At 42.7% G+C, this 25,132-nt stretch overlaps 1 protein-coding gene across 1 annotated transcript in view; it reads left to right on the top strand.

Moving 5' to 3' along the window:
- Positions 1-25,132, top strand: part of map3k10 (mitogen-activated protein kinase kinase kinase 10) — a 33,735-nt gene that overhangs the window by 6,249 nt on the left and 2,354 nt on the right. Inside the window, exons 2-11 of the mRNA XM_055045729.1 lie at positions 16,379-16,559; positions 16,831-16,979; positions 19,013-19,188; positions 19,527-19,770; positions 20,527-20,649; positions 20,731-20,869; positions 21,488-21,597; positions 21,674-21,960; positions 22,942-23,485; positions 24,270-25,132. The exon at positions 24,270-25,132 is cut by the window's right edge and continues 2,354 nt beyond it. Coding sequence (XP_054901704.1) covers positions 16,379-16,559; positions 16,831-16,979; positions 19,013-19,188; positions 19,527-19,770; positions 20,527-20,649; positions 20,731-20,869; positions 21,488-21,597; positions 21,674-21,960; positions 22,942-23,485; positions 24,270-24,673 — 2,357 coding nt within the window. The 3' untranslated portion in view covers positions 24,674-25,132. The remainder of the gene's footprint in view (positions 1-16,378; positions 16,560-16,830; positions 16,980-19,012; positions 19,189-19,526; positions 19,771-20,526; positions 20,650-20,730; positions 20,870-21,487; positions 21,598-21,673; positions 21,961-22,941; positions 23,486-24,269) is intronic.

The following is a 25,132-nucleotide window of genomic DNA, read 5'->3' as shown; positions in this document are numbered from 1 at the left end:
TCATTATGTTTTTCTGCTTGTTCTTTCATAACATTTGAAATGTTTCATGTTGCTATGCAACTTTTTTTTTTTTTTGAGGCACTGACTGCTGGCACTGCAGGAGAAACTTGAACTTAATCACAGCAGGGAAGCCTAAATCCCGGAGAATTGGTCTCTCTCTGCCATCTTTTCCCTGTCATCTCTCCTCCTCTCTGTCTGCACCTCCTCCATGCTCTCTGTCGCCATCCTCCTCTTGCCTCCCTTCCTCAAGGAGAGCAGATCTGCTCTGCAACTCGCTGGGCTATTTTTGGTGCTCTGTGCTACTTGCTGTTTAAAGACACAGTTACAGTTGTTGGAGCACCAAAAAAAGACGAGAACGAGAGTCCTAAGTGCGTGTTTCTGGGTGTGGGTGCAGGTGTTGCGGGGCGCCTGTTCGACTGGAGTGACATGCGTGGAAATACGGGTGGAGTGTGAAAGATGCTGACTAAAGGCCGCTCAGACAACAGAAGCCTCTGAAGGCTAAGTTGGTCTTAAACCCACACTTCTTTCACCTTATTAATTTTCCTTCCTCCTTGCGCAGATTTAAAATGCAGAATCTTACTTGCATTTGACGGCAGAGCCTTGGCAACAACTCCATATAGATGCCCTTCCATGGTGACATGGCTGCTGCCTTTTGAGCCACTGAGTCATACCATTGCTAGCCGCTGTCAGCTGCTGTAAAAACGCTATTCCTCCGAGTTAAAGTGTTGCCTGTGTGAAAATGGCTGCAGACGAAATGGAGGAATGTCTCAGGTAGAGATCTAGGGCTGCAACTTAAGATGATTTCAGGCCTAATCAATTATCCTGAAGAATAATTGATTAATCGGATCATAAAATTGGCACATTCTGCAGATTTTTCATTGAACCACTTAAGCCTTTTTTATTACACAGTCTTAGAAATGTATTAAGAGTCAAAATCAAATGAGCAAATAATTTAATTCCCTTTTTTTAAAAAAGAAAAGAAAATTATTGTTGCCTAAATGCAATAACATAGGATTTTATTACTGTATTCCTGATCATTTAGCAAAGGATGCATCTGCAGCTACAAATACTGTCAATTCTGGGTTTTTTTTTATTATTAATAAATGGATAGCAAAAGGTGATTAATAAGAGATTTCTTTTTGTTCCCTTTTTTGAGCTAAAACTTTGCTTTAAGTTCTGAACATATTTAACAGAGAAGGTTTTTACTGCTCTGACTGTGTTCTTTTGGCAAATGACCATTTTTTTAGTCTGTATCCTCCAGTCAACAATTAATCAATCACCATATTAATTCACGATTAATCATGATTAATCCGATTAACCTCTTCAACCCTACAGAGATCCAGTTGAATGATTTAAATGGGAGAAAATACAGTTTGAACCATAACGTTCTGTCTGACACCCACAATGCATTTGTGATGCCCAGAAGGTGAAAGAATGGGAAGACGAGAGAGCCAATGAGTGAAGAGATTGACAGAATACCCGGGTGGAATAGATCAGGTTATGAAGAGTGAAACGAGCTTTTGGAGCCGTATGAGAGGAGAGTGATGGGAAAGAATAGGAGAAGGAGAGCGTGGGGGATAAACAGTGGGTACGTCTAAGTTTAGGGTTACACCTTGGCGCATTGTTCAGGTGCGCCGGTCTCAGGTGTCCCCTTGAAACCGCCAACGACTTGGCATCATCGCAGCTCCAAAGCAGCTTGAGGCCCCCCGAGCTTTTCCTCCGTCTCCCGTCAGCTGGCTCAGTAAACAAAATACAGTTTGAACCATAAGGCGCCCGAAAGGACAAAAAATAACCACCAAAACGTGATGCGTTATCTGGATTCAACATGGCTTTAGAGCCTTGTTAAACACCACAAAGGATTCTTATTTTCAGCCCGGTCCAGATGATTTCTTCCAAATTTATCCCATCTCACTCGGCGTCCCCAAGTCTGTTAGTAGTTGTGTGTTTATGCAGAGTGCCGCCGATCGTTTGGCTCGAGGCGGCAGCTGAGCGTCTGACTGTGTAACGGAGATAATTTGACTGCCGTGACTGCCTCGGAGTGATGTCACAGCATCTTTGTGTGCTGGCAGGTCATTGGCCTCTGAGTCATCCCTTACCTGTCACTCCGATGCCGGAGCATCCTCTGGTTTGTCAAAGCAGAGGGCTTCAGTCTGCTTAACTTGGCTCCAATTGGCAACTAAAGTAAATAGAAAGGATAAATTGTCACAGGATAGATGTCTACTTATAGAAAATGAATCATTTAGATAAATGTTAATGGCACAGATTTTAAGAAACATATGTTAATCATATCATACAATAATAGCTAAGTAAGTAAAAGAAAGCACTTTAGCAATGATTCAAATCTTGTTTTCACTCTGTAAAATGGCCAATTTTTGCAACCTAGGACAGATAAGCTTAGAAAATCTGACATTTTGGCTAACAATGATTATAAATACTTTGTTCAGATGCAAGCCACACTTTTCAGAGCACTGGTTAAGGGTGGCCCAATTCATGCACCACAAGCCTCTGGAGAATCCTCCACCTTGAGGTTCCAGAGGCACCAGCAGCTTCAAAGGGCATTTTAACAGCTGCTCTCTTAATCCCATGAATTTGTGTAACAGAAACCTTCCTCATTATGCCTTTATCTGTTCAAACCCATCTTTGACCTGAATCAGCCACAAATCTCTTCACAGTACTACAATAACGCTTCAGTTTTCGTTAAATATCTAATGCTTTCATCTGATAATCTTCATCAGCAGAGATTCTTTCTCTTGTCCATATTGCTTGAAACCTGTGGCCTGCTTAATAATGTGGAACATCCTTCTTAAGTAGATTTCCTTTAATTGAGCTCACCAGATAAACTAATCAACCAGCTCTCTGAAATTAATTATAGTGATTCAAAAAGCGCTGACTGACTATAAATTTAATAGCACAACAACAAAAAGGAATCTTTATGACACTTAAATCCAATTTGCATAATAATTTGGAACATGGTGTTTAATTGGTAACTAATGAAGAGTCAGAGTTACTGCTAACCCAAACTCAAATGTAACGGCTGCCAGAATCAGCAGTTTGTCCTTTGAGTCTGTGTACTTTTGCATCAAACTAAATGACGACTCTGGAGAAAGTTCAGTGTCATGGAAATTTTTAACATCTGCAGTTTCACACGGACTATTTGAGTTGCTCAAAGGCTCAACAGCAAACAGACCTTGAGCTGTTTCCCTGCAGGTTTCCTCCGTATTTAGTACCAGTGAAGATGTGGAAAAGCTTCACAATAAATTAAATCTTTATCACAACAATAGCAGACTCTTACACAGAATTATAAAAAAAAATCTGATCTTTTATTTGAAGTACATTTGTTTAGAAGGGAAAAATCCACATTAAACAATAATTGTTTCAAAACCATTTTTGTTCAACCTCCAACAATTCCAATAAAGTAAATATAACTAAAAGAGTTTTAAACATGTTTTACTGTCATGTGTTCATTTTTATCACCAAGATTTCAGCTTCCCTCTGGGTCTAAATAGAACATGAGACAAACTGCAATTCCTCCTATCCACTCTTAAAAACGGGAAAGAGAAGTGAACATACCATTCAAGTCAGTCAGATGTGTTTTAATCTTCACAGGTTCTGACATAATCTGTAAGAAATGACTATGTAAGGAGTTAAAACATTTTAAAAAGCTAGAACTGTGTTAACAAATCTGGATGAGAAGCGGTGTTTATTTTGCCACCATGCACAGTGAGGAGGATGGCAACGCAAGAAAACCAAGTCTCCAAAGCTCAGAGTTGGACAACTTCAGCAAATTTTGGACCTTTTAAACACGATTTAGATTACAACATAAAATCCACAAATACTTAAATCCCCCTCCAAAGTGCTTATAAATGCCTATTGAGTAGTTTAAACTCTAAATATACCTTAATCTGCATTGATACGCACACTAGAAAGAAGCTAACGTCTTCCTCATCGTCACTGATACGGTTTTAGCCAATCAGCTCCAAGGAAAATGAATGGCGCTCCTGGATTGACTGTTTTCCAAACGCCAGCGTGTCAACTAGCATTGCATTGAGGTGTTGAGCTTTCCAAGCTGTATTTTCTTTTTGATATTTTAGGGGGGGGGAATCATAAATAGACAGAGTTCTAACACACAGTTTGGAGCTGCAATCCACTTTAAAATCCAGGAAAACAGAAAAGAAAATAGGCAAGGGTCCATTGTAATTCTTTGATACCAGGAAGATGCCTTTTTCTGTCCTCCGATCATGAACGTGAGCGTGGATTTCCCTAAACTCTGCTCGCATTTTAGCTGGAACGTTGCGCTAAGATTGAGCGGTTTGTCATCAGAAAGTCCAGGTGCAATCAGCATGAAATAATGGATGAATATGTGACAAATAACCCCAAGCCCACTGCTAAGTACGGTAGAGGTTCTATAATGCCGTACGTTACAAAAAGGCATTCAGTGCCAGTTTATTTAGAGATTAGTGGAGGCAGTGAGTCATCTGCAGGTAAGACGATACATGTTACAAGACGACCTAATGTGACAAAACAACTAAACTCCCGTCGGGACGTATCTGAGCCGGTTTCATGGTCTTACAAATATGCAGGCCCAATATACAGAAATGGCAAAATTCTATCAAATATTTAAGCTCATGTTGGGTAAAACCCCTCCAGGCTAATGTTGCTGCAACAGGAGAGCTTTGTGTAAGTGGCACTTTCAAGGATCTCCTATGATGTGCAGGCCAGTACCTGTAAACACACTATATAAAGACAAAGGCCGCTTGACATTACCTGCTGTTTTGCCCGCTCTAGCTTCAAATGGAGGCAGTGTTTACATAGTTAACAATCCTCTGAATTGACCGACCCTGGAGTCTCACAGCTGGCCTGTTAACTACGCCAGCGTTTTCATTAGAAACCAGATCAAATAAATTAATTTCCATTGATTTTTTTTTTTTTTCTATTTTTCATAGCTGGAGTATTGAAGCATACCCACGATGACACCAACAAAAGCCCTGCACACAAGTACTGTAATAGCTACTTAACAGATTAGCAGGCCAAGATATGGTGTGTGGTTGCTGTCAGAGAAAAGTCAGACTGTGTGTGTGAGAACGTGAGAGTGAGTCTGTTGAGGAAAGAATTAGAGCGGTGGCCAGTGCCGGCTGCTAATCCCCCACAGAGACAGAGCGGAGGCCGAGACTGTGACTAACTGGGCTGGATACTGGGAATGCTGTTATCACACCATCTTTGACCCTGGGAGGTGGACGGGTTTTATGAGCAGAGATATAAGGCAACGTATGCAGTTTTCAAGTGGAAATGTGTTATCAAACACCGTCAACAGACAGGACAGTGAAGAATAACTTGTTTTATTGGGGTATATATTTTAGGGAAACACTTGTAGTTGAGTTACTGCATACAAACAACTTAAAATCAAGCAGGAAGTGATATTAATTATCTTTAATTTAGTAGCTAAAATAAATCAATGTTATGTCTGTTTTGCTAACATTTTATCCTAAAAGGCTGTTATTTTTATTTGTTTTTATTGGTATTTTAAATATTTATTTTTTTAAACTTATTTTAAGTTATTATAACAGAAAAATGAGTACTTTATCCCAACTCTTGATTAGATTTGTGTCTAGAAATCTAATAAAGATTTCTAGACACGATCTAGAAATGGTAGAAATGTCAATTCTTGGCTGCCAGTTAAACCAGTATGTTCAAGTTTTTTTTATTCTTATTTAACTTTTATTTCACCAGAAAAATCCCACTGAGATTTAAAAAAGAAAATCTCTTTTGCAAGAGAATCCTGGCCAAGACTGGCAGCAGCAGTTTGTCCTTTTTCATTTGTGCATTTGGATACTAAGTTACATTGCAGATATTGGAAATGTTATTTCTGTGAACAATCAGTTGTAAAAGGAAACATTTATAGGTCTTGAAGCATTTCTTCTTGTTTGTGGTCTGACTGGGATAATGCTGGCAAATCATGACTCAGATGGTAAAATGAAAACGTTAGAAAAACAAAACTTTGTCCTCTGTTTTGGTTTTTGACTGTGTGCATGTATTATTGGGTAATCTGGAAATCAGTTAATGTGGATGAAAGTGAAAGCTTTTGCATTTGTGGTAGAGGTTGTAGCTGACTTTAAACTTTGTGACCAGTCTTGAGTGGTTATTATTTATTTGTATAAAGGGAAGAAACAATGCAATGTCTTGTATGAAATCACAGACACACTAAATTGTCACTAAAATGTTAGATTTTAAGCATCTTAGATTAGCAGTTAGCACTGTTAGCCAAGCATAAATAGCAGTTTCTCTATCCTAAAGAAGTAGGTGATTTTTTTTCTTTTAGCTCGGTAGAGCTGCTATTGACGTCTGAAGAAATTCACCTCTCCAGACTAAAAACAGCCAATCAGTGCTGGGAGGAGGGTCTCAACACTGCCACTCATCCTCATGTACTTGCTGCTAAATCCAATGGCAGAGATACAACTTATCCTTACAGGAAAACCGTTTTGCTGCTGTCATTGGTGGTTTCGCTAACTAGCTTAGCATCAACAAGATCTGCTGGTGGGGAAAGGCTACAGCAATAGCAGAGAGCAGCGCCACATGAGATTGATTAACGCCGCCACGAACGCCTTCTGACTCTGATTAGTTGTTAGCTTTGGGGGAAGCAATTTGTTTTCACAGATTATCAGTTTCAAATTTGTTAAAAAAAAAGAAGTATGAAAGTTTTATATTGTTGCTTTAAGTGGTCGATTGTAAGATCTGCACAATGTGCCAATTGTTTTTTATTTGATTAATCATCAAAATAATCAATTTATAAAATAATCTTAGCCCAAATGAATGGTCAGCAAAGACCTTTGCACCGTCCTTCAGATTCTGTCGTCGTTCTAGATTTGGTAGTGATGTCTTTCATAATCATTTTGGGAGCATGGATACAGGACTGAGTGTGGGTGAAGGTCGAGCAGCAGGACATGCCGTACTTAGGGCAGAGATCTCAGACTTCTACCATCACACACGAACAAACGCATACACACACACTGCTACAACGAGGCCATTCTCACAAAGCAGACGGAGAGAAAGAGAGCGGGGCTCACAATGGCTCACAATCTCCGCTCCACTGCGAGGGAGCGGAGAGGCGCGGTGAAGAATGGGAGATGGATGCGGCGAGGGTCGACTGTAGGCTGTGAATGACTGAGTGGAGAGATGGATGGAGGCAAGGCCGGACGGGGAGAGGAGTGGTTGTAGGAAAAAAAAAAAAAAACCCTGAAGGCTCAGGAGGGAAACGGGTCAGAAGAGGAGGAAGGGATGAACGGAGGGAAAGAGGAGAGTGTAGGGTGAGTTAGGAGAGGAGGTCAGACCATTTTTCTTTACAACAGCGAGACCGCTACAGATTAAGGCCAACGTTCTCAACGCGCTGCAGGCTGCAGCCTTTATCTGCATCTTTATGTACTGCGGCCCTCGTTATGCTCGTTCGTGTTCAAGTCAGCTGGAGACATAATGTAGGAACTGCAGCCTGTGACGAGGAGTTTGAGATTGTTTTGGTACGAGATAACGAGGCGTCTCATGATAGGCCAGCAGAGTGATTTGGGTTGTATTTACTCCAAATAATGTTAGAGGCAACTGTAATGGCTTTTTATCCATAAAGTGGTATGTTTGTGACTTTAAGCTAAAGCAAAAGCAATAAACACGTCAACGTTTATCAGAAGTTTTAATAGTTTTTTTTATTTGTAAATAGTCCTTCTTGTATAATAGAAGCTCTTTGTAAATGGATTGATTTTTTTTTCTGTCTCTTTAGCCCCAACATAAGGTTAACTCTTGTCTTAAAATATTTTTAACATTTTACCAAAGATGTGTAGCTTTGTCATTTATTGTCACTTTTTATCTATAAACTGTGATTAAATAAAACCCCAGATCTTTTTTTTCCAAAACACTAATGTTGAAATTGCTTATTTAAATCATGTTGAAGTATTCTAGGCAGCTTTGTTCCAATAATTTGGTTTTCAATTAGCCTAAAATGTGTAATATAGATATTCAAAGTACTATGCTTTCCTTTTAAATTGAAATAAGGTCCACAAGGTTTCTCCAGAAAACTTGCTAAGCCCTGTTTTATTTGGGGGCGCCCAGGCAGTCATTCATTCAGCGGCCCGTTGTGTTTTGGAGTTAAAAAATGTTTAAAGTTGACAGGAAATTTGAAAATATCACTTGATAATTATGTATTACTGAAATACTGAAAGATTAATACCTGAACACCAACTATAAAGTCTTAATAAATGCAAACATTTTAAAAAGGTTAAATAAAGGACCAATGCTTATGGGGGCACAGGTAGAATATAATACACTGAGGGAAACTCTGGTTCGAGTCAGGATGTTCTTATTTATGTTTGACGCGATGCTCCAACTTGTTCTGTTTAATGATTTACACAGACGCACCTTGAATAATGAACAATTGAAGCCATTCATTCCACAATATAAACACTATGACTTTTTTATGTCCTGGCTGCGATAAGTTTGTGCTAAAGGAATTTCGGGAGGAGAGTAAAAAGTATTTATTGCCCGGTTTATATTTATTGACAATATTTGATCTCAAACATCATGAAGCCTTTTGTTGTTGCGATAAGAGTTTATGATCGTTGTTCAGGACTTTGACCTGTTGTTTTTTCCACTGTGTGAACTTTGCTTCACTGTCAGTAGGTTAGTTTTCCTCCTTGTGGGTGAGAGAGAAACCAAACCAGACGCTGACACCAATCAGAGACTCAATGACTGCTTTATTACAGATGAATACACACACACCAGCGCCCACACACACACATACTGCTGCAGTAGGGAATCGATTGGACACCAGTAAACAGTGGGAATGCTCTGCTCTCTTTACTGGACCTGTCAGATGGCTGACACAGTTTTACTGTACGTCATTGGATAACAGGTTCACCTAAAAACTCTCAATCTGGTGTGAACCTGCAGCACATCTGCTGTTTTCACTGGCCGAATGTGTGGTTTATACCCGATGCATGACTGCATGTAAACATCGCATTACATAATAGTGGCAAATTTGTATGAGCAGGCAGACATCTTATCATTTTTGACTTCCTAAAAAAACCTGTTTGCAAAGCAGGTCTGGAGAGCTGCTCTGAGTCAGCAGATGGACCAAACGTATCAAAGCAAACGCAGGTGGTTCGCTTCTCAGCGCTCGTTTGAAAGGTTATTTGCCTTTAAACATCAAAGGAACGAGGAGCAACTGGAGCAGAAAATAAGACCAAAAAAAAAAGCAACTAGTTTTTTTACTCAATTGATTTTTTTTTTTTTTAGTTTCAGCTTGCAGAGGCAAAATGTTTCAAAGCTGCTAGTGCATAAACACCACATGACACGAGGAACGGGTCCTGCAGGCAGAGCCGGACATGTCGGTGATGGGCGCAGTGGCGCGTCATGGTCAGCTGGATGTTTGCTGCCCGTTGACTCTGCAGTTAGAGGGTCATTGTTGTTGGCCAGCAGCGCCAGCAGCAGCTGCCTGGCACCCAGAGAGCGGCGGCTGAACGGAGGGCCGTGTGGTCCAAATCAACGGACAAGCTGCTGGAAGACAATGCCGGTTCTGACTGAAAGGTGCCAGAATAAAAATGGTGTAGCAGTTTGTTGTTGCTTGTTGGGGGCCCTGCAGAGCCACAGACCAGACAGAGGGAAAAACTGTAAACCCTGAAGGACGCGGCCCGGTTCTTTCTTTCTGAGTAGCTCAGGACTGGTTTGATTAGCCCAACTTTGAGTTCGATGTGTTGATTCGGCTTGTGAGTCGCCCCTTCTGATCTCTTCCTGAATTTTTTTAGACCAGGATTTTAACTTGCTTCATGTGGTCAGAAAGATTTCATTTTTATAGTTTTTTTTATTTTACATGTCAGACATGGAAAATTGAACCAGCAAAATCTGATTAATTAACCATTTAACAATAGGGAATAATTAGGAAAGCAGTCGTATTATTAGACAGGACCAAAGAAAACTGGTTAAATGGCACATTTGGTAAGTGGTTAGGCATTTAACATGAGGCTAACTTGTGTGTGGCATTATTACGGCTTTAATATGAAAAAAGCTGCAGTTGCTGAACAACAAAACGACAGCCAGGAAGATGAGAAGACTGAAAGGAATTCTCACACCCTTGAAAACTTCTCTCATATTCATACCACCCACACACACACACACACACACACACACACACACACACACACACACACACACACACACACACACACACACACACACACACACACACACACACACACACAGATAGCTGTACCCGACTCGTACAGCTCATTTAATGCAACCATCTCTTCTGAAAGCGAACCCGCCTGGTCACACGAATCTGGCAGCTGCGTTTGTGCAGTGACAAAGCTGGTGGCTGCGGGGGGAAACTGTGCTGCGGAGCGGCTCGGGATTAGAGGCTCTGAGGCCCGTGGTGGTCGGAGCGGGAGCCAAGCCGAGGTATCGATGACATGGGAGCGCACTCACTAAAGCCGCAGTATCAGAGCAGGAAAATCGAAGGCGCACAAAGGATTTGATGCTTTTTTTTTTTACCTAGATGAAGTGTTGTTGAAATTCAGTCTTATTTTTTTGCACTTATTGTTTGTGCGCATTCCTCATAATTTGAGTGAAGCGCACACATGAGCGAGACAAAGACGTGTGGTGTGTCCTGCCAGGAAAAGGACCAAAGCTTTCCCTCCAGTCATCTCTCTCTGCTTTGCGACGCTGGCATCGTTTCATCCATGCATTTCATCTTTCTCACATAGATTGTTTTTTCTTACCCCCTTCTCTCCTCATTTTTTCTTTCTTATCTGTTTTTTTTACCTTTACTTTTTGCTCATTTCTCCTAATATTTAAATGTTCCCTTTTGGCTCCTTCTTTCTGAAGCTCCCATCCCCCATCCTTCATCTCACACCATCACTGCTGCTGCTGCTTCATCCTGTCGTTTTGTTCAGTCACCATCCTTCTCTGAGTGACTCCTTGTTTTTATAAGCTCTGCTCAGTCAAGCTTAGCCAGCATCTCCTCCCATCTCTGCTTCGTGGGGTGCTGTTAGTGTCGTCAGGCCGACAACAGCTGCAACAGCGGTCAGGAAGGGAGGGGGCTGATGATGATGATGATGATGATGGTGGAGGGGGTCCCTTTTTCTTTTTTTTTTAACTTTCCTAAATACTGTCTGCGGTGTTCTTCACGGACCTCCTCTAGTGCCTGATGACTTCTCATAAACCAGAGTAAAATTTAAACGTTTCATGATACTTAAGCTCATTTCAAACTCTGGTTATGACACAAATATAACCAGTTTTTTCAGGGGGGAAAAAACAGGTTGTATTTCTGTTGTTACTGGACATGTAAATATTGATGTGGAGATTAAACAAAAGCAATGGGAAATGTCAAGGGGAAAATCTGCGGCGTGTCCCTCTGACCAGGACATCGTGACTCAGGGAAAGGAAAGCAGAGGAGAGGATCCTCATAGGGGCACGAGGGCACGCAGGCCTCAGCCGCCTCCTTTCCTCCCAGTCACCGTCTTGGTTTGTGACCTCTACACCTTCTTACCATAACAACAAGTTAATGACACAGCGGTCTGGTCTGAATCTATTTCCTAAACAACACAACTCCAATGTGAAAAGAACTGCTTTAGTGGACGTTAACCACAGCGATTCGGGTTGATGCTGTGCGGCGTTGTGCCGTTCGGCGGCGCAGACATTTGCATGCGTCTACTTCCTCCTTACTCCAACATGAGTGGAAGTAGGAGCGCCCATCATCCTTCCAAGATGACATTTTTCAGCTTGGCTTTCTTCTAAGAAGCTCAAAACGAATAAAACAAAAAATGGAGATTGGAATGAACAAGTTCATTTTGTGCATGGAGTATTTTGGTGTTGGGATGATTTATAATTCCTTTGCGTTTGTATCCTTTTATTGATGGATGGATGTTCATGTAGGTTTATTCTAATCTTTAATTTTGACTGTGTTTATGTCTGTTTGTTATGGCTTGCTTCTGGTATAGTAAAATCAGTATTATTTAATATTAGAAACACTCAGTGAATGCTGAAACAAACAAAAGCTATTTATTGATATCTTAGCACTTTAATGCGTCTTATCAATACACTGTTGCACAACCGGCCATTTAGGAACATTCAGATTGTTGACACAGCCCAGAATGAAAATTAGTTTGACGGTCAGAAAATAAAACATGCAAATGAGGTAAGATGACATTTGTTAGGTCTTTGTAAACATATTTCTGCAACAGGCTTGTTGAAGATGTTCCAGTTTGGATTGTCATCATCACTCCTCAAACATCTCTCATTCACCTGCAGCTCTGGATCAGCTGATCCCTGACGGAAAATCTCTCCGCTGACAGCTCAGCGGGCCACGCCCAGAGCTCCAGCTGACGGCGCTGACATTGTTTATTTAAGGCGAGGCCTCACAGAGAGATGGAGAGAGGAAGAGGGTGGCACTTTGCCTAGCCTGCTCAGAGATGAAGTGGATATTTGTAGAGCTATGGTTAATCATTTAAGTCGGCTAAAAAAAAAAAAAGAACATTTTAAGCTATTTGTCGCTTTTGTTTTCATTGTGTATCATGAGTTTTTGTAAACTTGTTCAGAACTGGCGTAATCTGTTGGGTTTTTTGGTAATAAACCCATTTCCAGTCACACTCAGTCGTCTTCTATCTGCATTCTTTTGCTGTGAGAAGTTTGTGTGGGCCAGGAGTTACTGTGTCACCTGTTCCCAAAGCACTGACTAACCAGCGCAGGGGATTATTAGTGAGATTAAAGTTCAAGTAGTCAATGGTCCAGGGGTGTTTGAACATTTCCCAACCCTCAGACGGGGTCAGAGTCCAAGGATTGAAGGAGGAGCGGCGGTGGTGGCATCAGTAGCAGGAAAGGCAAACAACCCGCTCTGCTCTGCTCCCCGAGGCTGCAGAGTTTCTGATAGCTGATCAATACGTGCAGTCATGTGGAAAAGTGAAAGACATGCTCCCATACTTGATGTCTAATCTCTCAATGAGCTTAGCCTAGCTTATTTCTCTGCCTCAGTTTTTTGGTTTTATTTAATATTTAACTACTTCACACCAAACTAAAACTGCCTACTTCTACTAATATTCGCCAAATCATTTTTGTACAGCTGCTTTCCCGACAATTAGGGATGCACCGGTGTGAAAATGTCGGCAGACATCGATATCTGATATAGATATTGCTGCTATGGCCGATGAACGATATTTACCGACGTATCTATTTCATTACCTTTTTGAAACCTTAAAAAACGAGCACTTTCATTCATTCAACCATTATTTAATCAGGAAACCTATTAAGAACGAGTTCTTATTTACAATAACGACCTAACAGGGAAGGGAAACACGCTGTTGAGTGGCTTCACTCTACAACGTGGAGCGAAGCCGCGTCGTAGACTTCACTCCCCGGTGCTACATCACCATCACATGACCAAACAAACACCACATGACCAAGCTCTTCTTCCGACTCTGAAAAAACAAACGGCAACAAGAAGAAAGTAAACATTGGTTGTTGATATCGGCCCAGTTTCATCCATCCAACTGATAAGATATGCTAAAAAATTACTAATATCGGCTGATACCGACGATACCGATGTTAGCCACGATGTATTGTGCATCCCTGCAGTTTGCAGAGTTTTCCTTTCAATATGGGAGGTTTCTGTGCCTCCAGTTTCAGTCTTGCTGTGGAGTCTGTGGGGGATCGCAGCGTTTGTATAAATCGTCCATGTTAATCCAAAACCAGTCCAAACTGAGCAATTCAGTGCTCTGAAGTTTATTACTTACTGTGCACAAAATATCAGTGTTTCAAAGAACTGTCTGAACTGGTGCACAATGCCAGTAATATGTAGTTGGTGATACTAGCTGCCTAAAAGGCATGGAGGTTACTTTTCTAGTAAAGTAATTAAGAAACTAAAACAAAATTGTTTCACTGGTAAAACAAGAGATGCATGTAAATGTAACTTTTTTTTTTGGTTGAGATGGAATTAAACATATTTTCTTTTCCCCCTTAGCCAGCTCGCCAAAAACTACATTTCTCGTTATTTCTCTCACCCTATTTTGAGGTAACATTTCCAGCAGCATTGTTTAAAAGCCACGCTTTCCCCGAGGTCGTTTTTTTTTTTTTTTGTCTTGTTTTCTCTTCCTCTTTCCCCTTGGAGGCTTTATGTCTACGTTTCAAAGCCGTCAGCAGAGCCAGTCTGGAAGAAATGAGGAAAAACCTGAGGGTAAATGATTGAACATGTGCAGGAGGTGTTAACTAGCTGCACAGAGACAATCAGGGGGCAGCAGATGATGATATTTACTTTCATCACAGAGCCACAGTCATTCAGTTATGTTTTGTTTCTGTCTGTGTAACTCGCTCCGTTTTCCTTCCCTACATTGCCTTTTTCTTTTTTTTTTTTGTCACCCTCTGCTTGAAGATTTTCCTCTTAAACGGTGTTGCTTCATCAAGCAAGCCAGGAAAGGAGGAATCTTATGGAAAACATACCCATCTGAGGATTTCTTCCTCCAGCTGCTGCTCCTCTGAGACACTGTCTACTCCAGAAAGACAGCTGTCCCTCACCGTTATGACCGTAACAGAAAAGACGTCCAGAGGAGGACCGACGCTTGTTTACCTTTGAAAAAATATTTGCTTTTTGACATTTTAAATGCTGACATAGTTTTGTCCAATGCTCCAGTGGTCAGAGTTGATTGGAAAGATGGCTGGAGGTAAAAATCATGCAAGCCTGTTAGGAGACTTGAGTCGGCTGCAGAGGTTCACCTTCCTGCATGCAGCCACGCTAAGAGCCAGAGCTAGAAACGTTTCAGATCAAAGAGTCTGTATATGTTACATGACACATACAGTATATATATATATGTATACATGCGCATAAATACATTGATGGAAACAAAAACGGCTCGTTTCCAAGGCACCCAAAAACATTAATTTATTGCAAAGAAAACATCAGGGTGATTTTATTTGTTTGTTTCACCTTTTTTTTTGCACTTTTAGAAGTGATGGAAGTAGAAAAATGTGCAAAGAGAAAATTTTAATGAAGCTTTTTCCTGTTTCCGTAATTTAGTTTGGTTCTTCTGATTGATGATGAAGAGAAGATTGTAACAACTTCTGAGCCTGACGAACGATGTAAGCGTCGTTGAAGCTGGCTGTCAGTGTCTTCACGCAGGAAGCATTTAAAAACCTCCTTCCGCAGCTATATTTTATAAAAACAGAGTAGAGGTGGATCTTTGCTCTGAGTTGGCTAAATAAATAATTGATCAGTATTTCCTGACCTGAGATCAGTTTTCTGTTGCAGAAACTGGTCTCCTAGCAAACCTGTGGGCCGAGAAAAGCAAAGAGCCACACCTTCCATCATGTGACAGCGTTTTCTGTGTGTGTCTGTGCAGGAGTGGATGTGTGTGTAAACAATAACATGGCTGTGTGTGCGTGTGTGTGTCTCCTTGTTTCACCGCCCTTTGCATATGCCTCTAGATAAGTGATAGAGAGAGAGATAGAGAGAGAGAGAGAGAGCTGCCCCCACCTGACTTTATGAGAACTGTGTGCAGTCCAAACATTTCCATAAGCCAGCTCTCACACGGAAACGGAGGAGGAAGTCACGCAGAGGGACAAAGACTGGGAGATCAGCTGAGTGTGTGACATTCAGAGGGAGGCTGTGTGTGAAAGTGACAGAAACGACACTGAACCTCAGTTGGACTATCAAAAACACACCTGGAACTTACTGCATACGGAGCCAGATATAAAATATGCTGTAGAAATGACACATAGTCCTTTTTTTTTATTAAATCAGACAAAAAAGTGACAAAAAAATGTGTTTTTGGTCTCTTTATTTCTATATGTTAAATAATAATCTGAAAAAGTAGTTCTTACTTTCCTAAAATGTAGAAATTTTCATACATAATCATTACGTTTGAATCATTTTATCAGACCATAGCACATCCTTAACCTATTTAAAGGGGCAGTTTTCTGTATTTTGGAGGAACATAATGCCATTTTATAGCATAATCAAGTAACTATGTTGCCTTCAGTTGTTATAAATATGTTGTGTATATCAAGTATGACTTTAAAGAAGTTAGACTTCTTAATTTAACGCCTTGGGGTTGGGCCTCTGATTTTGTTTTTTTCTGAGGTCTGTACACTCATTTGGCAGCAAAATGCGTCCATCTCTGGGACAAAGAACCCGTCCGCTTGCAGAACGTTATATTTTCAGGCATTTGTAGAAATGCAGAGATAAATAAACACATAGTACACATAACTAGTAAAGTTGTTGTATTCTGGTTTACTCACTCATTTTTTTAAGTCTCTTGTTATTATTTCAATACTTTTTTTAAAGCAGGAGAGAAAAATCTTTCTGTGGTATGAACTAATAAAACCAAACGGCTCATTTAATCTGTCTCCTCTTCCTCAGTCCTCATCCTGCAGCCGGTGCAGCGGGACGACCTGAGTGGGAAAACCCTGAAGATCACAGACTTCGGTCTGGCCAGAGAGTGGCACCAGACCACCAAGATGAGTGCAGCGGGAACTTACGCCTGGATGGCGCCGGAGGTCATCAAGCATTCTCTGTTCTCCAAGAGCAGCGACGTGTGGAGGTATCACTGTCCGTCCATCTGTCCACCATGTCTACAGGATTTGCAGCAGTGTGTGAAAATGTTTCCCCTTGGAATAGTTTTCAGTGTGGTGTTTGGAAAACCGCAAACTGCGTCCTCCCTCTTCACCGTTATGCGCCGCTTTGTGTTCAGAACCCCCATAAAATACCAATAAAATAAACTCAAAGTTCAGGAGACATGAAAAGTCACAGCAAGCTGTCGTACTTATGTTAAAACCGTCACTGACGGCTTCTCTCTCTCTCTCGTTTTGCAGTTTTGGCGTGCTGCTGTGGGAGCTGCTGACCGGAGAAGTTCCTTACCGGGAGATCGACGCTCTGGCGGTAGCTTACGGCGTCGCCATGAACAAGCTGACACTCCCCATCCCTTCAACCTGCCCTGAACCTTTTGTTGTGCTGCTGAGAGGTAAGCAGGCGCTGCGGGAACAGAGGGCGACCCCCCGGCCTGGAAAAATGTCACAACGACAGCTGGCTGTGAACAAGTAAAACCCAAACATGCGGAGAGCATTGTTGCAGATGTACACCGTTTCTGTTTGCGGCAAGAGCTTGTGGCTGTGGTTTTCCTTCACACCAGTCATCCAACCTGACCTTTAGGGCGCATTCACACCAACTGTGTTTAGTTCTAATCAAACTCCAGTTTGTTTGTCTGGAAAGTCCGGTTCATTTGGTGAGGTGTGAACGCGTAGACCGAAAAAGTGAGCTCTTGTCCGCTTAAAAGCCCAGGTCTCGTTTCAGGTAAATAAACTGAATGGGAGTCCGCTCCAAAAGCAGCAAGTCCACTAAAATGCAGGGCATTCTGGGTAAATACAACCAAAAAACAAATTCAAGAGTCTGGAGTTACTGGGAGAAATGGTCCTTTACCAGAGAAGAGATAATAGAAATCCTACAACTGTTACAATCTGATGTTTACATTTTGTGAAGAAGGAAGTTGAACTATAGTGGTTCTTGGTGCAGCGCCACCACAGGTGAGGAGGGGAACAGATTTGTTCCAATTAGTTTGTATTGTTTGCGAAAGCGAACCTCACCAGCTGAAAATGTAGCAAATGTTGTAATTTTGATCCCCAATCGAACCAAACCTAGCAGACTACCAGACTATGAAAACGCACTAACATGCCGTCTGTGATGTAGAAAAACCATGACTTGATTGTCCTGGAGGCCTTGGAGCTTGCAGCTGGTAAATCTACAGCAGGTTTTGTTGCATTACGCAGGAGCTGAGGATAAGCGTTAGCGTTAGTCTCTCTGTGTCTGGGTCTTGCTCCTTGAAGCCTTTGTGGAGCATCGGCTGGCTCTTGTTTCACAGTTCAGCTCATCCCTGCTTAAATACTCACCTGCAGGACACACTTGACCTGAGGTGCTCTATCTTAAGCACAGGTGAGGAGGTTTGAGGACAGGTTGTAAATCTAATAGAGAAAAAGAGTAGTTTCTCTTAAAGCCTCTGCTCTTTGCTCTTCTTCATCTGATCCATGCTCATCCTTTTATCCCTCTCCTGTTCATCGTGTCTCCTGCCTCCTTCTCCCTACGTCAACATGCATTTAATGCTGGTTTATTTCTTCAAACGAGAACCAGCTGCTATTTTTTCATTTTATTTGAAGCTTTACTTGTTAGAAACTGCTCTTCATTAGAAACATGCAGCAGATGTTCATGCTGTTGCGTTGGACTGATCAGTTTGTGGATCGGTGTTCATTGTAGGTATGCAGCATGTTGTCTGTAACTCTGTCAGTCAGGGTTCTGACTCACGGTAGTCGCCATATGCTGCCACCATCTTGCTGCCTTCCCCTTCCCTGTCGTCTGCTGCGACTGCCAGGAATGAAGGACCTAACCAGTCCAACAATCCCACCGCTCTGTGTTTGTGCATTGTATTGACAGCTGAGCAGCGTAACGGGGTGTCTAAACACGGTTTTGATTTTGCTTGGTTTACTGCTCAGCGCTTCACTAACGAGCGATGACATTTTTGTTTGCCGTTTTACCGTAAACATGTACATTTAGAGCGCAAATGAGATGGAAAAACACTGGTTTCTTCTATATTTTTTTGGCATAAATCATATTTTGCCAATAATGCGGTGATTATTTTGCAAAATAGTAGAAATGGAGGACATAGGCCATTATTTTAGGAAGGTAACAATATATACTGGTATATAAAAAAATAACAGAAAATGAATTAAAACAAAACTCATGTCTACCAGTCCACAAGTAAAGATTACATTACTAAATGTACAAACTAAACAATTATTTTGCTGCTTAAAATGAGCAGGATTATGAATGTTTCTGGTGTCTATTTAGATATTACAAGAACATTGTAAACATTTTAAAGAAGCAGAACATCATCAGCGGTCATAAAGCACATTAGTGGCATTTAATCTGAAATGGTTAAATAAATAAAGCTGCCACATCAGATGGCAGCAGCTCCTCTCACTCCTTCCTGCCGTCTCTCCCCGTCAGAGTGCTGGAGCTCCAACCCCCGCGCCAGGCCTTCCTTCACCAGCATCCTGTGGCGCCTGCAGGCCATCGAACAGTCCTCCATGTTCCAGATGCCTCCAGAGTCCTTCCACTCGCTGCAGGAGGACTGGAGGCTGGAGATCCAGCAGATGTTTGACGAGCTCCGGGCCAAGGAGAAGGTGAGGACGGTGAAACCGGAGCATTTACTCAGTCACATTAACGTGAGAAATGGACTTTTGGGAGTATTCGTGCTCCACCGTAGTTTCTTCTTTTACTTACCATGGAACATCTCTGCTCTTACTTGAGTAAAACATGTTGAAGTATTGGAACTCTTTCAGTTGAGTGCAGTTTTTGGATACCGTTGCTTGAGCCCGACGCCGGGAAGCATCTCACAGTCGGTCTGAAGTGTTTCTGCACGTCAGGAATAGCTCGGCAACCCAGAGGTGTTAAATCAGGTTGCTGCTTTGCTACACTCATTCCCTCCACCTCCGTTTCTTCCCCCCTCTCCGGTCTGCAGGAGCTGAGGTCGTGGGAGGAGGCGTTGGCCCGGGCGGCCGAGGAGCAGAAGGAGCAGGAGGAGCAGCTGAAGAGGAGGGAGCAGGAGCTGGCGGAGAGGGAGTTCGACATCGTGGAGCGGGAGTTGAACATCATCATCCACCAGATGTACCAGGAGAAGCCCAGAGTGAAGAAGAGGAACGGCCACTTCAAGAAGAGCAGGCTGAAGCTGGGCAGGGACAGCAACTGCATCAGTCTGCCCTCTGGTGGGTGGAGATGAGAACTGCAGCCTGGGTCTTCTTGTTACAGCAGGGCTGAGCAATACGGCTTTAAAATAAAATATTGAATTTTTTCCAACCAGATCTGCTTTTAATCAATTAAAAAAAAAGTCAAATGATAGAAAATATTTTCTAAAAGTGTGTTTTACGTGCTTAATCCCCTCTGTGAATTGGTCGATTGTGTATTAGGGCCAGCCTGCAAACATTTTTATTCAAACATGAGAAGATAGTCATAAGATTAACAAAATAAAGACATAATTTTGCATGAAGAAACTCTTAGTCATTAGAACGAAAGTTATTTTAATGAGAAAAGGATCTAACGTGACCATTAGAACCTCTTTATTTACAAAAAGGAAATAAACATAGTTGTTGCTCAATCATTCTCAAGTCCTCCTGCTGTTTCTAATTTGATGCTCATGTGTTAAGAGATTAATTATTTCCTTATCTGTAAAACCGATACAAAACCAACTATTTTATTTTATTTTTATTTTATTTTATTTCTTTGGGTAGTAATTTTCAGAAATTATTACTTCATTCTCCTAATATACCAACTTTATTCTCATATTATTTCGACTTTATAATGAAACAACTTCATGATAATATGATCATATTATCAAGTTTTGCCAAAGTTTTTCCAGCTTCATGTTTGGTTTTAAACTTCAGTGGTTGTTTGAAAGGGTAAACCTCGAGGCATCTCTCTCTCTTTCTCTCTCTCTCTCTCTCTCTCTCTCTCTCTCTCTGCAGGTTTTGAGCACAAGATCACAGTGCAGGCGTCCCCCAGCGTGGACAAGAGGAAGAACCAGGGCAGTGAGAGCACCACGCCGCCCGCCAGTCCGGGGGTCTTGCTCCGCCTGCGAGCCTTCAGACGTGAGATCAAACGCCTGCAAGTCGAAGAAAGACGGAACAGGACATGTAAAGTCGTCTTAAGTGCTTCCTTGTGTGTCTCAGCTACCCCGAGCGAGGGCAGTAAAACGTGGGGCCGCTCCGCCGTGTGTAATAACAAGGACCTGGCGGCCAATAAGAAGAAAGGACGCACCTGGGGCCCGAGCTCCACCCACCAGAAGGAGCGGGTCGGAGGAGAGGACAAGTAAGAGCTGCTTCTGGCTGAGCTGGATCTGTAAATATAGAGAATATTATACATTATAGAAAGGCTGTATCAACCCGCTGATCTGTGTAAAGGTCGTCTAATTATTTAGATAGAGCTCTGTTCAGATTTTAATTGACTTAAAAAAAATAAACCTCAAAGTATTGTGAGAATTGTCAGTCTTGTAAAAATATCTGCAAGCATTTTATTGGTTTCATTGGGATTTTATGGGATAGACCAACATAAAATAGCACTTAATTAAGAAGTGGAAAGAAAAGATTGCATAACTTGTTTGTTGTCTTTTTTTTTTTTTACAAACAAAAATCTAAAAATTGCACCTTTTTACTATGAAACCCTTAAATAAAACTCCATCTGGGTGTAATTTAATCCCAGTATAAAATCCCACAAATTGCAGCCTATAATCCCTTCCTAAAGTATGACGCAGATTTTTTTTTTTCCTAAATACTTTCTTTTCACTTCAAATTTATGAGCTACTTTGTGTTTCTGTCACAAATGTGAAATAGAATCTCAGTGAAACTTCAATGTTTGAGTTTGCAGAGCGACAAATTGTGGAAAAGTTGTGTGAATGCTTCTAAGTCTCATACGGTTCTGCGCTCGCAGGCTGAAATCCCTCAGTGAGGGTAAGGTTTACTCATCCAGCGCACCAAACCTGGGGAAGTCCCCCAAACACGCTCCCACGAAGCCCGGCTTCTCCAGCCTCAAAGAGATGGGTGAGTCTCCGCCGGGACCGTCCGCCGGACGTCTCCTCTCTCGGTCTGACTCTCTCTCTCCTTCTGTGGACGACAGAGGAGTGCTCCGAGTTCGAGGAGTCGCCGGGGTCCTTGCTGCCGTCAGAGACCAGCAGCAACGGGGCCACGGACGACTGGGGCGGCTTGGGCCCCAACGCGGCGCCTCCGGTCGGCGGCGCGGGCCTCTGCCCGGCGTCCGGAGGCCTGTGGATGGGTGTCAGCAACCAGGACTCGGCTCGCCGCTGCAACCAGAGGAAGAAGAGCGACATGTTGATGCTGGGCTGCGCTTCTCTGCTGGCCTCTGTTGGTCTGGGGCAGGACCTCCTGCAGCTGGGCAAGCAGCAGGTGGGGCCCAAACCACCGAACGACCATCTGATCGTTCGGCCGTAGAGTGGCTTCTTATTTAGAGCTGAAACGATGAATCGATTGTTTAAATAATCATCAACTGTTTCAGTGGTCGATTAATCGTTAACTGCAGTCCACACTCAAAAAAAGGAGCTGGTTTTCTGAAAAGAACAACACAGTAATCGCAGTAATTGAGCCACATCTGCACAAAAAAATCGAGTTTGCGTTTAAGATAAAAAAATAAAAGCCCTTTAGTTTTAATAAGTTGTAGTCAAAACTCCTCAGTTTTAGCTTCACCTGATTTACTAAAAGAATGCAGTTATTTTTTTCTAGGCAATAAAATGTTTATTTTCTTACAAAAAAAGGAATTTATTTTTTTTACATGAATCATTTAAATGAGTCTGTGTAATGTACTATTTTTTATCCAATCGATCAACCGTCAGAATAATTGATAGATTAATTAGTGCCAGGCCTGATATTATTTACTTGTCACATATTTACTGATCGTCCACAGATTTTATTACTTATTATCTAATTTTAATACTTAATTTTATACTTCCTTCTGTTCTCTACGATTAAATTTAACACAGTGAGGTGTCTAAACTATGTTTATCCTAACAAAGATTTGGACTCGCAAATTAAAAGATCTGTTTGTTTGCCGCTTCAGGAGTTTTTGCTTGGATATATTTACAGATTTACATTTATATATACATTATACGTAAATGTAAAATGTGTAAATATATATTTGGTACAGTTTTGGCTTAAATACTGCTCTGAATGTTTTTTTGTTTCTTTTTCTCCAAAGGGCCTTTTTGGAGTCTGTATACTGCAGTTAATGATGAGTTCATTCCTGCATTAGTTGACGATTATTTCACTAGTCGATTAATCGCGATGAATCGTTTCAGCCCTGTGTTGTCATGTGAGCCGTGGTAGCAGCAGGTGAAGGTAGATTGTTTCTGTGAACCTTGATGTGGCTCCCAGATGCTTCAGGACGAGCAGGACCGAGAGGAGCAGCGGAAGAAGAAGGAGGGTCTCTTCCAGCGGACGGGCCGTTTCCGCCGCAGCACCTCCCCGCCCAGCAGAAACCTCTCGCTGACGCTCTCCAGACACCACGACTCCGGGCTCGCCTGCATGGACCCGTCCCCCTCCGTCACACTCCTGTCTCTGTCCTCCCTGTCTGACTGCAACTCCACCAAGTCCCTCCTTCCCTCGGACTCAGACGACTACCCTCTGACCCCGTCGGCGGGCGTCAAGACGCCCTCGGCGGCGGCGGCGGCGGCGGCGGCGTCTCCGGCTCCCGCCCTCAATCCGCTCCTGGACTTGCGGGCGGAGAGCTTCAAGAAGGAGCCCAACCAGTCGCTGACGCCGACCCACGTGTCGGCAGCGATGGCTCTCAACAGAGGACACAGACGGACGCCGTCGGACAGCGCCATCCGACCCCGAGCGCAGACTCTGGGACACCGCAGGACTCCGTCTGACGGCAGCATGCCGATGCCTCCTCATCCCGTCAACGCGGCATCTAAAGGTACGCAGAACTAACGCGGCACTCACTGCGGCTCCAGGTCTCTTCTGGACAAGACGTAGACGATATCGATGTCTACTCACGCTCTTGTGGCACAAACGGCGGAGAAAACAGTAAAAATAACATTTCTGTTCACACTGTCAGGCTGATTAGAAAGGCAATTATGTAACTGAAATTTATTATGACGGCAATAAATCAAAACATTTCTTATGATCAGAGATTTTTCACATTCAAAATCATAAATATGAACAGGGACAGTTCATTGCATGAGCTCCACTTATAGCTGTTATTGTGAATTTTCACTTCAAGTTGGGTTTCTAAAACAATCTAAGTGATAAGTAACTCCAGATCAAATTACTTTCTGCTACATAATGCAGTAAATGTGCATCATCGGTTCTGATGCAGTTATAGAAATAATATTCAGAGGGAAAAACTTGGAATAACACCTTCTATATACTGAAAAACACTAAATCTTTCCAAGGGTCGAGTTTCTCGTGCAAATACTTTTGTACACAATAAATAAGACAAAACTAACTTGCAAGTAACTTTTCAATAATTCCTTCATGATGGTGAAAAGTTTCCACTGGTACATTATTTACTTTATAACAAGACATTTTCCCCATATTTTCAGTGAGTTAATCCACCAGGTTTTTTCCCCTCAGTGACGAGTAAAACAGGCTCTTATTTCTTGCTGAAAAGTTACTTGTTTGGTTTGACACAACTTTGCTAAGATTCTTTGTTCCTGTAGTGCAGACATGACCCACGTTTATTTTCCTTTTCCTCTCAGGAACTCCAGACCGGCTGGACATCCCTCGCCTCCCGGACCCGTCCATGGTCCACCCCCACGTCCCCCACCGCCGTAAAGCCCCTCCCCCCCCGGTCCCCAGCCCGACCCCGCCCTTCCTCATCAGCCCCCTGGAGAGACCCAAGACCCTGGAGTTCGCCCCGCGACCGCGGCCCACCCCGGCCCGGATCAGGCCCGACCACAGGAAGCTGGGCTCCGTGTGCCGGACCCTGAGCTCGTCGCCGGGCAGCAGCTGCGACAGCCCCCTGGGCTCCGGGGACAGCAGCGCCGGCGCCACGCGGCCCAACCTGATGGACATGGACATGGAGGGCCAGAATCTGGACCCGACCGTTCCCCTTTGCGGACAGCTGCAGCCGGCCGCTCTGTGCGAACAGCAGTACTTGTAGTGACACGTTTTGAGGCTTCTGGGGCTCGGAAGTAAATCCCACTTCTGAAGATGTGGCACCGCTTGGTAACAGTCGCTCGTCTCCTGAAATGGCGCGAACCCTTCCAGCGTTCCTCGGCCTCTGCTCTGCGTGACGCCGAGGGCCCAGAGGCCTCTGAGAGCCCGGTACTGATCTCGTCCAGCCAAATGTCTTTCCAAAGCCATCAAAGCGTCTAAAAAAGCCACTTTTTAAAGGTACCAACGGTCATCTCAGTCCGCCTCCGAGTGCTGTTTCCTGTCTGTGTATCTACGCATTTCCATTCTCTTCATTCCTGTCCGCCGCCTGAACAAGACCAGGAAAACATCGCCTCATGTTCGTCGTCGTAGTCCAGAGCATGTTCGTTCTTCTTCTGCATGGTGGTCTTCATCCTCATCTCTCCAAACGTGAAAGGGGGAAAAAAAACCTTAGTGGACTGGTAAC

This window comes from Poeciliopsis prolifica, unplaced genomic scaffold (genome assembly GCF_027474105.1).
Source record: "Poeciliopsis prolifica strain line A6 unplaced genomic scaffold, Auburn_PproV2 SCAFFOLD022, whole genome shotgun sequence".
Taxonomy (NCBI): domain Eukaryota; kingdom Metazoa; phylum Chordata; class Actinopteri; order Cyprinodontiformes; family Poeciliidae; genus Poeciliopsis; species Poeciliopsis prolifica.
The sequence above is the reverse complement of the archived record's forward strand: the minus strand, read 5'-3'. Positions and strand labels throughout refer to the sequence as shown.